The following is a 16,417-nucleotide window of genomic DNA, read 5'->3' on the forward strand; positions in this document are numbered from 1 at the left end:
AAACATCTATTACAGCACGCTCTTGCACTGATAATACATGACTTCACACCCATAGACACAAAAACCATACTAGCAATTGAGACGGTGTTGCTTTTAAAAACTAATTCCATTAATTGTGGACAGGGGCGCAACAACTAAATTTCCAAATTGGGGGGCAATATACCTTTTTATAAAGAATCATCGATCCCCTCTATTGAAGCGGAGGGTCCAGGGGTCCTCCCGGGAAAATTTGTATTTCAAGGTGGAAAATGGTGCTGTTTAAGCAGTTTTATTATCTAAAAATTTATTACACAGTACTTTCTATGCCACCGTTTGCCTCCACTTCAAGGTTTAAGGGGGGGGGGGGCAAATTACCCTCCCCACCCCCTGTTGTTGCGTTTCTGATTGTGGACATCTTTCACGCTTTCGACCCCCATATATCTTAATAGCAAAAAACGTTTCCGCTAATCAACTTTTTGATGTGACAGTTTCTGATGAAATGCTTTTTAGGATTAAAAAAAAAACATATAACTCAATCTTCTCCCTACTTATGCCCAATTTTGTTTGAAATTCCAAAGAGAAACAGGATATAAATAAGAAAACAATAGCACAGGCACGGAATAAGGCTTCTGCTGTAAAAACACAACAAAAACATTTTCTAAAAAACACTCAAAATATTGTGACCATTTATCTGTACAGAACTTTAAAGTGGAGACCCCATATTTTTACTGTGATAATCAAAATAAAGGTGTGCCGCAGTCTACTAACCATTAAAAATAATATGTAGGTAAAAAGATTTCTCATACTTGATGTCTAACAATTTTATGTATTGAACGCACTTATTTATCTAGTGGGATTTTTTTCGCAACAAACAAAACCCAACCCAGCGTTGATAGAAATACAAATTAATACTTTACATACGGCTCTGAAACTGTTTTACTTTCGCGTGCATTGTTATTTGCTCTTCCTTGCAGCGTCTCGGTTGTAATTTCACTTGCGCCATGATTTGTTGTTATTTGCGGTGTTCCATCACTGAAACAAACGACGGTTCATTCCAAGGTTTTGGTATACAGAAACGTTGAGAAATGGATACTGAAACATGTAGATGCTTCAGATCACTGCAAATCCAAACCCAGCGTTGTTTTGACTTATGAAAGTTCTTTTCCCTGTGTATAAAAATCGTTAAAGATATTATTTAAACCTTCTTGTTATATATTAGTTGAGTTCTCTTTAAAAATTCCCTCAATTAGTAAATTACAATATGAAATAATACAATCTTGTCTCGTTACAGCTACATTCCTTAGTTCTGGATTCATTATTTGGTTCTTGTTTATAGCTTCACAAAGTTTTAAAAACACTTTAACTCAGAAGATTCCAAAAACTTTTAAAGTTTTGAAATACTATTGAGAAGTGAGTCATGTACAAAAATGACTGGCTCTAAAATTAGTATCACTAAAACAGACCATTTACATAAAGCTGTAAAACACTGATTTCTTTATTTTCAAATGAGCACGAACTGCATTTCATACTATGTCTCACCAAATTATCAGTAAATTGCATCAATTTTACCCTTTTTTTAAATAAACTATTTAAGTTGCTATTTATTTTATGACGAAACATTACATTGATATTTTATTTTCTAAAAAACCAAAATTTTATCTATTATGCTAAACTGTACGTTTTGCCTAAAAGTATTAATTAGCATATGTCTTTACAAATGCATTAATGAGCATGCTGAGCCACGAAGTGTCCATTCTTCAGTTCCGCAACTCGTGGCCAATCGGATGGCTCTCCATCTGAAAGCTTGCAAAGATTAAACTTTAGACATGAAAAGAAATTATCTATAACTTTTGAAATATTTGGAAGGTAATGCCAGTCAACTCACATTTGTCTTGGAAGCCACTGAAGTTGTTTTATTCGTTTAGTCGTTTTCATATCATTTTTGAATTGTGTTAAAATATATTTTGAAATTTAAGTATTAAAAGAAATATCAATAGTATAGACAAGAGCAAACCCATTAACTATTTACTCGTACAATGATTTTTGTACCTGATTTTTGAGGAGAATGAACCAAAGAAGCCATAACTCAGAAAATGTAATATGCGAGAGTGCCGAAATCTTTCGGCTTTTAAGACCTCAACATTGCCAAAAGCAACCTAACTGCGGGCTATAAATTAAAATATAGTACTGGTATAATTCTATAGACAATCACACTCTTCGATTGCAGTACATAGCTTATGGGTTGCACTGTTTCGAAATCTCTAACACATTTCGATTACAGGAAATACATTTCTTTGGAATTCTGATTGCCCAAGAAGCACTTATTAGAACTTATATCGTGATTTATAATATTTTATACTATAATGCTTATAAACTTGTAACTATGTACTTTTTTTAATACTCCAACTTACTCCAAGAAACTGTTCACACACATTCATGGTAAGAATTCATACGATAATTGTAAAGTGAACTTAATTAATAAATAAATATTTACACATACCTTTTAATCACTATAGCTACTGCTAACCAAAGTTGACCAAAACTTCCTTAATTGCATTGTTCGTATTTATGTTTTTGAAAATACTCAAATACACTCAATACAATCATGCGCTCCCTCCCTTGTAGCCTACCAATGTAGTTTATTTTTGGGTTTCCACCTATCATAGTTTACATTTATATAATTCACACAAAGGCAAAAAATTGAAATCAAATATGTAAATAAATAACCCATCAAAATATAACTGTAACGAGCCCCCGGACACAATGTGTCGCTTAGTCGCGAGATACAGACCAAATTGGCAGACTGGTATCCAGAAATGCACGCCAGAGGAAATAGCTGAACTAAGGAATGACAGCAATTTGGGAGCAAACATCTATTACAGCACGCTCTTGCGCTGATAAGACATGTCTTCACAGCCACAGACACAAAAACCATACTAGCAATTGAGATGGTGTGGCTTTTAAAAACAAATTCCATTCATTGTGAAAATCTTTCACGCTGTCGACACCCATATATCTTAATAGCAAAAAAACATTGCCGCTAATCAACTTATTGATGTGACAGTATCTGATGAAATGCATTTTAGGATTAAAAAAAATATATTCTCCCTACTTATGCCCAATTTTGTTTGAAATTTCAATGAGGTACAGGATATAAATAAGAAAACAATAGCACAAGCACAGAAAAAGGGTTCTACTGTAAAAACACAAGAAAAACATTTTTTTAAAAACAATCAAAATATTGTAACCACGTACCTCTTCAGAACTTTAAAGTAGTGACCCCATATTTTTACTGTGATAATCAAAATAAAGGTGTGCCGCAGTCTACTAACCATTAAAAATAATATGTAGGTTAAAAGATTTCTCATACTTGATGTCTAACAATTTTATGTATTGAACGCACTTATTTTTCTAGTGGGATTTTTTTCGCACCATACAAAACCCAACCCAGCGTTGATAGAAATGCAAATTAATGCTTTACATACGGCTCTGAAACTGTTTTACTTTCGCCTGCACTGTTATTTGCTCTTCCTTGCAGCGTCTTGGTTGTAATTTCACTTGCGCCATGATTCAATGTTATTTGCGGTGTTCCATCACTGAAACAAACGACGGTTTATTCCAAGTTCCTGGTATATATAAACGTTGAGAAATGGATACTGGAAATTGTAAAGCCCACAGATCACCCCGAATTACACCAAAATTAATTAATTCCAGCCTTGCCATTTTGTATCGAATGAAGGTTCTTTTTCCTGTCCAAACAACTGTAAAAGAATTTATTTAAACAAATTTTATTCTATATTATTTCATTTTTTTCTACAACTGCTCTTAATTAGTAAATATTATAATACGAACTAATAAACTTTAGACTATTTACAGTTGCTTCCTTTAGTTCTGGATTTGTATTTTAACTTATTTATCACTTCACAATGTTTTATAAACAATTTAACTAAGAAGATATCAAATATTTTTTAAAGTTATGAACAATATTTATCAGATGTCATGTGTATTGAATGATTGACTCTGTTGAGTACCTATTTACCAAAACAACATTACAATTAAAGGTACCATTTTATTTATAATAAATATATAGCTGCATGAAGACAAGCTGTTTACATGAAGATATACAAATATATGGATTTCTTTACTTTCCAATGAGCATGAACTACATATCATGGTTTTTTTTTCTGGCTAATAATCAGTCAATTATACGGTGCACTAAAAATACTACATTTCATCATTTTTTTATAAACAATTCAAGGTTGTTCTTATTCTTGGTAAAACATTTCCCTGACAATTTTTCTAAGAAACCATGTTTTACCTTATTTTACTTCAATGTACTTTTTGTCTAATAGAATTAATCAGCCTGTGTCTTTACAAATGCACTGATGTGCATGCAGAGTGAATCATGAAGTTTCCATCCTTCAATCTCACGAATTGCAGCCAATCGGATGGCTTGAATACTTCTGTCCGTCTGAAAAGCTTGCCAAACTTAAATTTTAAACAGACAAAGAAATTATAACCAGGGCCGTAGAGAGAGAGGGGGGGGGGGGGGGGGGCAAAAGGGGCAAATGCCCAGGGGCCTGGTAGCCTTAGGGGCCCGGGCGCCCGGCTGGGAAGTGGAAAAAAAATGTCTGGAAAAACATTTCCCCCCTGCTATTAAAACTCTCAACTCTCTCTCTCTCTCTCTCTCTCTCTCTCTCTCTCTCTCTCTCTCTCTCTCTCTCTCTCTCTCTCTCTCTCTCTCTCTCTCTCTCTCTCTCTCTCTCTCTCTCTCTCTCTCTCTCTCTATATATATATATATATATATATATATATATATATAAATTGTTGTGTGTGTTCCTAAAACTACAGTCGATAACCAATAACCTAACCGAGCAGTAGGAGGTACTTGTAATATTCAGTTCACACCAAAATACTTGCGTAGTAGCAGAAATGGGAATATTACAGGGATGTTGGAACAGGGGGGACAGCAGGGGCGAGTCGCCCCCGTGCTGTTATGCATGGGGGGGGGGGGGCGAGAGTAGCATTTCGCCCCCCTCCTTTTCCCAGAATAAATGTTTGGTCGTAGTAGTATTTTTCTCAACCAGTAGTTACAAATGTTGCATTGGTGATCACATTGATTAGAAAATCAAATTTATGATTGTCAATATACTGTAAAATGATTGCAAATTCCTAGATGGTATTTTATTTAAATTGTACTACATCTACTGTCAGAGTAGTATTTAATATACATACTACGTCATCAAATTCTTGGAATGGTATATTTAATATTTTGGTTCGGAAACTCATTAAATAGCACAATTTTGCATCTAAAATTCCAAATTTTTCCGGACCCCCCGCTCTATGACTGAGGTAAGTGTGATACATCTGTTCCCCCCCCCCCTCCACTAATGAAAACGTTCTTTTGTCCCTGGAACGTTATAAATAATTAATATGTATAACAATTAATATGTATTACAAATTTTTCAATGTAATAAACGTGGTTCAGTGGGTTTGAGGTTTTCGAAGTAATAAAATTGATTATTACTTTACATTATTTTAGTAATATTTACTTTCAGAATAAATTATTATACTTATGTATTTTAAACACTCATATAATAATGCAATTTCTGATTACCATTTAAGATTTTTTGTGTTTTATTTAGCAACATATACATCAAAATTAATTATTATTTGTATTTTGATGGGATTAACAATGTAAAAGTGCACTGAGATAATACATGCAAATGCTCTCTTTTTTTTTGCGTAACTAGGAAATCGTTATGTATGTTCAAATGAAGTATGCAATTTTACGATACCATATATATTTATGGTATAGGCCTACGTAGTAGTGGTATGCAAAAAAAAAAAAAGGAAGGGGGCCTACTACCCCAGCTGCCCAGGGGCCCACAAATTCTCTCAGCGGCCCTGATTATAACTTTCAAAATGTTTGGAAGGTAATGTCAGTCAACTCATAATTGTCTTAGAAGCCACTGAAGATAGTGTATTCATTTAGTCATTTTCATATCACTGTTTAAAATGGGTTTCATAATATTTTGAAATTTGAGGTTTAAAATAAATATGTCCATTAAATTGAAAAACCATAATAAAACCATAAGAGCAAACCTATTAATTTTAATCTATATATAAAAATGAAAGTTGGCACATCAAAGTGTTTTTTCATGGAGAAGGCTTTTATAATATCTATTTTTTTTGTAACCCTTCAATAGATTGTGCTGCAGCCCATCAAACTTCTATACCATTCAACCGATCGCCATGGGTATATTCAATTTTATAACAGAAAATCTTAGGTCTTAGACATACACACAGTAATTGTGTTATTTCTCTATGTCCGCTACACGGTCATATAGTAAGGTTTGGCAACTTCCTATCCTTCTTGGTGAAACCCGAGGAAATAATTACGGTCTACATCTGTTGTGATATGTGATGTTGGCATCTATGAGAGTTGGTATCTATGAAAGGAAGTGGTAGAGCGGGCAGTGGATCGTGATGTAATGGTGGAGAGTGAATGTAACATAAAGAGTAGAGCGATTTTGAATAAATATGTGATAGTCGTACAGTGTAATGAGTTGATGTCCATTTAAACAAGGTGAAAATACAACATGGCGCAGTCGGTAGTAAATCGCATAGTGTTCGCAACGTGACCTTAGTGGTGTTGTTTCGTTGTTGTGCCACGTGGAGATAGAGGTTATACAGGTTTCGGCGCGATGGAATCGTTTAAGCCACCGCCGGCGCTGCTTCTAGATGGAAATCTGTGTGAACACTTTCGGCGGTTCAAACAGAGCTTTGATATTTTTATGCTGGCGACTGGATATGAGTCCAAACCATCGGCAGTCAAGGCGGCGATGTGGTTAAACCTCATAGGAGACGAGGCTGTTGAGTTGTTCAACACATTCGATCTTCCAGCGGAAGACCGTAGGGATTTTGAAAAGGTGTTGCGAGCATTTGAACATTATTGTAACCCTGTAAAAAATATCGTAGTTGAGCGGTACAAGTTTAATTGCCGATCTCAGGAAGAGGGAGAGCCGTTTGACTCGTTTGTGAGAGATTTAAAAAAGCTGGTTCAAAGTTGTGACTTCAAGGACCAGACAGACAGTGTTGTGCGGGACAGAATAGTTTTGGGCATTCGGGACAAAGGGCTGCAGGAACGTTTGTTGCGTGAACCGGATCTCAGCTTGTCACGGGCAATGGAACAGTGTAGGGTGGCTGAGCTAGGCAAGCAACGTGCCGACGCTATACAAACCAAAGCTGTCAATCCTGTTAATCGGCGTGAGGATTCGTCGGATGATGAAATTCACCCGAGAGGAGGCACAGTTGAAACTGTGTGGCGAAATAGAAGAAAGCAGAAATCAACTGAACAGCAGCAGGTACCATACAAAGGGGGGGCTGAACAGAAGCATGTGCAACAAGGAAGTATTAAGTGCCGAAGGTGCGGGAGGGTACATAGGAAGAATGAGTGCCCTGCCTTTGGAAAAAAATGTTACAAGTGCATGAAGTTCAATCATTTTGCAACCGTGTGCACCAACCAAGTTGAAGAGGTTAGGTTAACGGGAGGTGAGATGGAAGAGTTCTTTGTCAGCACATTAGAAGTGGCAGAAGCAACGACCGGGGTGGAGGATGCCAAGCCAGGCCGAAAGGAGTGGATCCAAGAAATGTGGGTTGAAGGTAAGACTGTATATTTCAAGCTTGATACGGGCTCAGAGGTAAATATCATATCACAGAGTATTGTGAAGCAGCTGGCTCGCCCAACCCAGTTGAAATGGTCACACATAACACTCGAAGGGTTCGGCGGCAAAAAAGTGAAACCAGTGGGTGTCATTAAGCTAATGTGTGGAGTAAATACAGCAGATGGTGCTCAGGAGTGCCTGGAGTTTGTTGTTGTTGAAGATGGTAGCTGCAGAATGCCCATTCTTGGACTGCCAGGATGCGTGTGTTTGAAGTTAGTTTCTCGCAGTTTTGTCCACACCTTACACAGTAGCGTTTTATCGGAAGATAAGTTCCTCTCAGAATTTGCAGATGTATTTCAGGGAGTCGGGTGTATTCCGAACAAGTGCACATTGGTAGTAGATAAATCTGTTCAGCCAGTTGCTAAACCACCTCGAAGAGTGCCCTTTGCCTTAAGAGATAGATTAAAAATCAAGTTGGACGAGCTTGTTAAGCTAGGAATTATTGCCAAGGTTGATCAGCCAACTGGATGGGTTAGCAACCTAACTGTTGTTGAAAAGGGCGACAAAAGTCTCAGACTCTGTCTAGATCCAGTAGACCTGAATAAGGCAATTTGCAGGGAGTATCACATGATACCAACATTAGAGGAGTTGAGCTGCCAGCTGAACAATAAGTCCATTTTCACAGTGTTGGACCTGAAAGATGGGTTTTACCAGGTGGAACTAGATGAGGAATCAAGTATGTACTGCACTTTCAGCACACCATTTGGATGTTATAAATTTCTCAGGCTCCCATTTGGGTTATCGAGTGCACCTGAAATTTTTCAACGAATAAACATGCAAAACTTTGGTGATATTCCAGGGGTACTAGTATATTTTGATGACCTCTTGATTGCTGCTGCAAATGAAGTTGAGCACGATCAAATATTGTTACAGGTAGCACAGAGAGCGAGAGCGCTAAATGTGAAGTTCAATGTACGCAAGATTCAGTTCAAAAAGAAGGAGGCAAGGTATTTTGGGCATGTGTTCTCCTCAAATGGTATGCAGCCAGATCCCGACCAGGTGCGAGCTATTCTAGCACTACAAACACCCACCAACAAAGTTGAGTTGCAAAGAGTGTTGGGTTTCATCAGCTACTTAAGGAAGTTTTTACCTAACTTAGCTAGCATCATAGCTCCACTGAGGGAACTCCTGAAGAACGATACTGAGTGGCAGTGGTTACCAGTGCACACTGATGTGTTGCAGCAAGTCAAGGAGTTGGTCAGCAAGGCACCAGTACTCGGCTTGTATGACCCCAACAAAAAACTGTCCATTCAGTGTGATGCCTCAAAAGATGGACTGGGATGTTGTTTAATGTGTGATGATCAGCCAATCAGCTATGCTTCCCGAAGTTTGTCCTCAGCAGAAAAGAATTATGCACAAGTCGAGAAGGAAATGCTCAGTATTGTGTTTGCAGCGAGAAAGTTTCATCACTACATATATGGAAGGCATGTCATAGTACACACAGACCACAAACCATTAGTTCCAGTGTTTAAGAAAAGTATAGCAGATGTGTATTCTGTTAGACTTCAACGGATGAAAATCAGGCTGCTACGGTACACGCTGTCGGTAGAGTATCTTCCAGGCAAACTCATGCATGTAGCAGACTTACTGTCAAGGGCGTATTTGCCAGAAGTGGAACATGCAGATGAAGATTTGTCTGCAGAAATGGTTCACCTTGTGAGTGTGAGTGATACAAGTCAGGTGTCGACTACTAGAAAGGATGAGTTCAGGCGGGAAACTGCTAAGGATACAGCACTGTGTGAGGTTATGAGGTACTGTCAAAATGGGTGGCCAGAACACAAACATCAAGTCAGCCAGCAAGCTCAAATGTACTTTGTCCAAAGGAATTGCTTGCATCTCGACAAGGGTCTAGTGTTCTTAAATGATCGCATTGTAGTGCCAGTGGCATTGAGGCAGCAGATGCTACTCTTACTCCATGAGGGCCACTTAGGCATAGAAAGAACCAAAGCACGAGCCAGGCAAGTACTGTATTGGCCAAAAATGGCAGAAGACATTGAGATATTGGTAAATAGGTGTTTCACATGCCAAAAATTCAGAAGCCAGAATAAAGCAGAACCACTCATATCTTACAACATTCCAGAATTACCGTTTGAGAAACTTGGTATTGATCTTTGTGACTATGGGGGCAACAGCTATATGGTTGTCATTGACTACTATTCCAAGTGGATTGAAATAGTACCAGTAGCAAATAAACAAGCCAATGAAGTCATAAGAGGACTGAAATCTGTGTTTGCTACTCATGGTGTGCCAAAGCTCATTATTTCAGACAATATGCCATTTAACTCCTATAAATACAGGCAGTTCGCAATGAGTTGGGACTTCGAAGTAGTGACAGCAAGTCCTCACTACCCAAAGTCGAATGGGCTTGCAGAACGAGCAGTGCAGATTGCTAAGAACATGTTGAGGAGGTGTTCGGATTCGTCTAGTGATCTACCTGTCATGTTACTAGAGTACAGAAACACTCCTCTGACTGCTGTAGGCCTGTCACCAGCACAGTTGCTAATGAGTCGCCGGGTAAGGACGAAACTACCAATGAGGCAGCAGTTACTACAACCGGAAGTGCAGGGAAAGGTAGCAGAAGAACTACGTAACAGGCAAGCGAAGATCAAACAGTGGTATGATCAACGGGCAAGAAAGGCAACCGAGTTCGAGCACCAAGATAGGGTCTTGTTAAATAGAAACAATCAGTGGGAACCAGCAGAAATTGTACACAAGTCTTCGACTCCAAGATCATACGTTGTCCGTGATCAGGATGGCCAGCACGTGCGGAGGAACTCCCATCACTTGAGACCATCCAGCCTTGCTCCTGAGTTGCATAGGAGAAGGTCCAGCCTGGACTCTGATGATGAGTTCCGGGGGTTCCCAGCAGAAGACGAGGCAGGAGGAGAGTCGCAGGGAGCAGGGTCAAGAGTGCGGCAGGGAGAGTGCCCACCAGCACTGATGAGTGGTAAGGAAAAGGTCAATGTGTCGAGACGTACAAAAAGTGGACGTGAGGTGAAAGTGCCAGCAAGATACAAAGACTAGTGAGTACCAAATAATATGATTCCCCAAACTGATGACTGTTTTAACTTTTGCTCTGTTTCTGGATTGTAGTAATATGTCAAGAGTGTGGATGTATTTGCTATAAAAGGGAAGGTGTTGTGATATGTGATGTTGGCATCTATGAGAGTTGGTATCTATGAAAGGAAGTGGTAGAGCGGGCAGTGGATCGTGATGTAATGGTGGAGAGTGAATGTAACATAAAGAGTAGAGCGATTTTGAATAAATATGTGATAGTCGTACAGTGTAATGAGTTGATGTCCATTTAAACAAGGTGAAAATACAACAACATCTGATTTCAAAAAAAGTCTCCTTCACTCTGTGTTCAGCCCAGGCAACGTCAGTACTGCAGCTGGTTGAACCTATATGAACATAAAAACTTATCTACCTTTAAGAGAAAATTTTTCCACAAAGTTTAAGCCTTCATGTCAGTTGGCAGCAATGATTTGGAATATTATTATGACGTTCGTGCTGGGTGTTTTAATAGCTGGGCAAGCTGACGGACATGCGTAAAATACTTCTGTAAACTCTGCTTAGTACTCGGATGCAATATCAGACTGAAATAAAAGTCTAAAATATTACCTGCAGTAAATAAAATATTTTTAGTTCTAGGTCCCTACAGAGGTTATGATTTTTTTTAATCCAATTCAATTTTTACTGTAGCATATTTTGGGTCTTTTAACCAAGTTTTTAATGGTTTTGAAATATGTTTTCAAGTAATGATTGCAGAAAATATTTAGTTATTTTCATGGTAATCTGCACAATATGATGTAATAATGTTCATCACGTATGTTGGTGCAGATGAGCAAAATGTATTTGTTATTACTAGAATTCCACACAGAAACTAGTAGCACAAGATCTGTGGGCTGAAAGAAACAAAAAAAAAAGCCTGGATATGGAATATCCGGAAGGTCATCTTCATGCAACTAAAATGAAGCCTAAACATGCAGCTGCAAGCAAAAGTTGAAGCAAGTTGCGTGTCAACTCACACGCCAATTGCGTAGTAGCAGTCATCAGATAAGAAAACGATGCATGCGGTTGTAAATACAGAAAACTAAATAGATTACAGCATTAAAAACTATTTAATGATACTAACTACTTTATGATATAGTTATAATTTCTTTTACATGAAATTATTTAAGATATTGGCAATTTTTAACATTAAAACAAAGTTAAAAAAATTTAGATAAAATAAAATAAATTCCAACTATACACGGAAGTCTTAAGTAGAATTTAATTTATAATTGAAAAGTTTCAATCCTGAAAATGTCCACAGTGGATGAATGATTAAGTGGTTACAGATCACTTGCCTACCACCTAGGAGAGTCAAAAACCTGGAATTTTTCACAAGTATTAAACGTAGCGTACAATACAGTGGTTAGGTGAGTTTTCTCTGGGTACTACCATTTCCCAGCCTATTCATTTATTTCAAAACTCCACTTTCCTACCATCAACCCTCATCATCCCTAGTGACCTCGATGTCGATGAGTAGTTAGGCCCAATCATTTTTTATTTCTAAATGGGCCCAACTGAACTAGTTATGGTATAAATTTAAGATAGGCAAGTTAGTCATGGCATCCAATCGCGTGAGGCATCCAGGCTTCGGTCTGAGATGCACTTAAGAGTCATCCCTGCCCAGACTTCTTGCAAATAAACTTAGTTTTCGGTAAGAGTAGAAAAAAATTATGTTTATACATATACATGTATACGTGTTTGTATGCATATACCTATGTGTGTGTATACGTATATGTTTGTGTATGTGTATACATATTGTCGCTTAGCAAACAATATACTACTGGCTCGCTGTAGGAAAGGTTTTGATGGAGATTAAAAACTGACGAAAACTAGCTTCTACTGCGCAGCTTAGGTTTCCCCCCCTCCCTTCTTTGCAACAGAGAATTTCCGTCACTCCCCTCTCTGTCGCAAAGAAGTGAGGGGGGGGGGGGAAACCTAAGCTGCGCAGTAGAAGCTAGTTTTCGTCAGTTTTTAATCTCCATCAAAACCTTTCCTACAGCGAGCCGGTAGTACCTAACTGTAAAGTTGTAAAGTTACTGAAATGTTAGTTAGGCATTGCAGTTAGCTAAGCGACGGGATATATGAGAGAGTTTAAATTTTCACGTGAGCCTACAAGTGGAACAGAGCACCGGTTCACTCAAGGCAGGCCGCGCGAGCGGACGCCCGGGTCGAGCGAAGAGCGAAGAGCCGTACTTGGTGATCTTGCCGCAGGCCACCCGGCTGCCGGCGTGGCCCGTCGTCTCGCTGTCCGCGAAGCCGCCCTTGCCCAGGTCGTCGGCGTCCGCGTGCACGACGACGGACCGCCCCACGACGGTGTTGGCGCCCGCCAGCCGGATCACGCTGTCGGTGATGTGGACGTGAGCCACGCCGTCGGGGCCCGCCTCCACGTTGCCCAGGTCGCCGACGTGTCGCTCCGAGTCCGTCGGGGCGCCGTGCTTCTTCTGCGGGCACAGAGTAGGTCAGCACGACTGAGGCACCCCGCGTCACCTCCTTTACTTACTAGTCGCCCGCCACCAGGGGGTGCATGCATGCGCTTCTGGTTTTCAAACCCAGGCTCCTTCAGAAAATTAATGTCCAAGTAATTAATATATACATTATTATAATATAATAACAGTAATTAATGTCCAAGCTCCAAAACCCGCCAGGTAGAAACTTCCTGTCCAGCCCAACTATTCTCCTGGGCCATCCTCTTTCGCCCTAAAATTTACCCGCTTGCCTAATGCATGTCATATTGCGCATCCTGCGTGATTATGCCAAAAGGGGGTTTCCCCTGTTTCTAATGCAAATTTTCCAACAGTTTTTTTAGTTTACAATTTAGATACGGAAGTCATCGTGTCAATCGCTGCCAGTCCCTACCAAGGACACTATGCACGCTATTTTCCTGCATGGTTGAAACACCACATGATAAGTCATATCAGGGGCAGATACAAGGGGGAACCGTATGGGGGAGGGGGGAAGTCTGCCCCAGGCGCCAGATAAGAGGGGGCTAAGAATAAGCTGACAAATGTTTTGTAGACTAAAAATGGATAAAATAAAAAGGTAAATAAAAAAAATACACAATATATTATATATGTAAGTTTATTTTCCCCATTATATACAACCATGTTATCAATGGAGATCTTTATTACCCAGTTTCTAGTGTGTTTATTTTTACTTGAAATGTTACATATAATGTATGTTGATGCAAAACAAATTATGCCTGGTATGTTTATTGCAATTGGTGGGGGGGGGGGGAAGAGAGAGAGATAGAGAGAGAAGGGAGCTAATCACGATTTCTGCCCGAGCGAAGGAAAGCCTAGTTCGATCCCTGAGGCATATAGACTTGAAATGAGATGTGCATTCCTAGTCCGGACCTCTCTCGACTCAATACACTTAGTTTGCATTGTCAAAGGCAAAGTCTCAGGAATCATGGCATGCAATATTAGCTTGGTCCCTTTTTAATGATCAAAGGATTCTACCACAGACTGGATAGATCCTGAAACCTGAAACAAGGATATGAAGTGGAACAGCCAGTCACCTACTGCTCTGTTAGAAACTTATAATTTAAAATCATGCTTGTAAGAACAGTGGCGCAAGGAAAAAAAAAGGGGCTCCCCGGTAGGTGTAAAGGCCTTTAGTGTTCACACAGGCATGGTATATCTACTAATAGGCAATATTATTTAATGAATATTATATGTGTATTATAACAATTTCATAAAGCACACAATTAGATTTACGAATGCATCTAAAAATATGTTGAAAGTTAATATCGTCAATACTTCTGAAATTACATGATTTCAGTAAGTTCATTTCTGAAATGTGTTTGAATCTTCAAGTGAAGGTGTTAAAACATGAAACCACTGGTTATAAAATGTTGTCAGATGGAAAAAAGTTAAGACTGCCCAGGTTTTAAGTTTAATTTTGTTCAGTCTGTGGCGGGAACCATTTGTCAAAAATCAATTCCAAACTGTGCAGATTAGCTGGAATGCATTGTACAAGTTTATGGCGGGCAATACTGAACAATCCTTTTCCTCTCTCCGCCAAAACAGACCTTCAAAACCTACATAATATTTCTATTTAAAAAACTATTATTTTTTTGGCACACACCATTGTGCTGGTGTATGTTCAAAAAAATGTTTTAAAGCAATCTTCTACATTGCGAGAATCATCAAAGAACTAAATAATATCCCAGGTAAAGAGCCATGAGAGGAAAGAGAGGTCCGGGGAGGGGGGGGGGGGGGCAATGAGGAAGCAAATTTCCCCCTCCCCTCCGCCGGTTGAGTTTCTAGATTTTTTTATGATTGTGCTTACCCTGATAGGGTGGATAATACAAGCCTATTGTTAATAGAATGCTTGAAAGTAATGTGATACACGCAGATCACGTTTACAGTTATGGGCGCAATACTGTTTACAGTATTCAGGTATTTAAATTTAATTGTCGGGTTTTAAAAGATGTATATTCAATAAAACGGCACATTAAATAATGATGGTTTTTCCACTCACGATGACCTTGTCCTGGTACGTACCTATTGTGCCCTAGCAGAGGACAAACTCAGTGGGTGCTAGCGAGCCATGATCTCTAACGTGCTACGCTCATTATGCGAGGGTCTTGGGTTCGACCACAAACATACCGGTACGACTCAAATTAATGATCAGTGAATCGGCATGCAGGTGGTTCGGAGTACCACATTGAACTTGGATATATTGTGACAGGTCCATAATCCGGCATTCTACGGTTTAGGCACACCGGCTCCGATCGAGGCCGCTTGTGCTCAGATTTTCTTCGGGTGGTTTCCGTCTGTTTTGCCCTTGGTTCACCAGGCCGCATTAGAGAGTTTACCGGCGCATTTGGTTCGCTCGGGGTTTATCGTTACTGTCGGTTATCATTGGAGCGGGTCGTGTTTCACATTTTGTATTTCAGTTTAAACTATTTTTTGAACGGCCGATAATCCAGCATGGCTGTGGCCCCGAAAGTGCCAATTTAAAAGACTTTTCGGCGCCTCTTATTTCTAGCTTTTAGGTTCTGACTGGCCACTCACCGCCAGGGGCGCTTGCGTCGCTGGCAAAAAAACAAAATGGATACAGATATGAAATTGGACTTCGTTTTACGGGGCATCCCCCCAATCCCCCCCTCCCCCCCGCGTTGTAGAAATTTTTTCTACTCTGTCCAAATTTTCATTAATACCATCATCTGAATCCCGCATATTCCCATGATATTAATGCGTGCCCATCAAGGGCGGCCCAGGAAGATATTTCGGGAGGGGCTATCATCCAAAGAAAGGATGCAGTTGCAAAACAAGACTTTAGATAAGTCAGAGAATGAATGGCCTTATGGAATATTTACAAACTTACGGTAACAAATAATACGGAAATTAACTGGTTTTTACACAACGTTTGATGAAATACAAAAAATAACTCATGAATGTAAGTAATTAAGTAACATTAATAAAACCTCCTAAGAAAAAAATAAATAAATTTCGAGCTCGTGAGGGACTATAGACCCCTTCCCCACTTGGAGCAGTGCTTGGACGCCCTTTGCACCCAGCATGTCTACGCCCAGGGTTTTCTCTGTAGCTATGAATAGGGGCATGCAGATTTCGCGCAATGGATTTCGAGACTAGATTGAAGTAAAACACTGTAGCATCGTCTGTGTTTCGTAATTGGGCGAGTTTCTCCCA

General features: G+C 39.3%; 1 protein-coding gene across 8 annotated transcripts in view; it reads right to left on the reverse strand.

Moving 5' to 3' along the window:
* Positions 1 to 16,417, reverse strand: part of LOC134532664 (uncharacterized) — a 60,670-nt gene that overhangs the window by 20,158 nt on the left and 24,095 nt on the right. For 4 of the 8 annotated variants that reach the window (XM_063369344.1, XM_063369346.1, XM_063369345.1 and 1 more), the window contains exon 4: positions 12,954 to 13,201. In XM_063369344.1, coding sequence (XP_063225414.1) covers positions 12,954 to 13,201 — 248 coding nt within the window. Of the gene's footprint in view, positions 1 to 900; positions 1,012 to 3,464; positions 3,576 to 12,953; positions 13,202 to 16,417 lie in introns of all 8 variants that reach the window. The other 4 variants (XM_063369340.1, XM_063369339.1, XM_063369341.1 and 1 more) reach the window with 2 other exon arrangements.

Source organism: Bacillus rossius, chromosome 6 (assembly GCF_032445375.1).
Source record: "Bacillus rossius redtenbacheri isolate Brsri chromosome 6, Brsri_v3, whole genome shotgun sequence".
Taxonomy (NCBI): Eukaryota; Metazoa; Arthropoda; class Insecta; order Phasmatodea; family Bacillidae; genus Bacillus; species Bacillus rossius.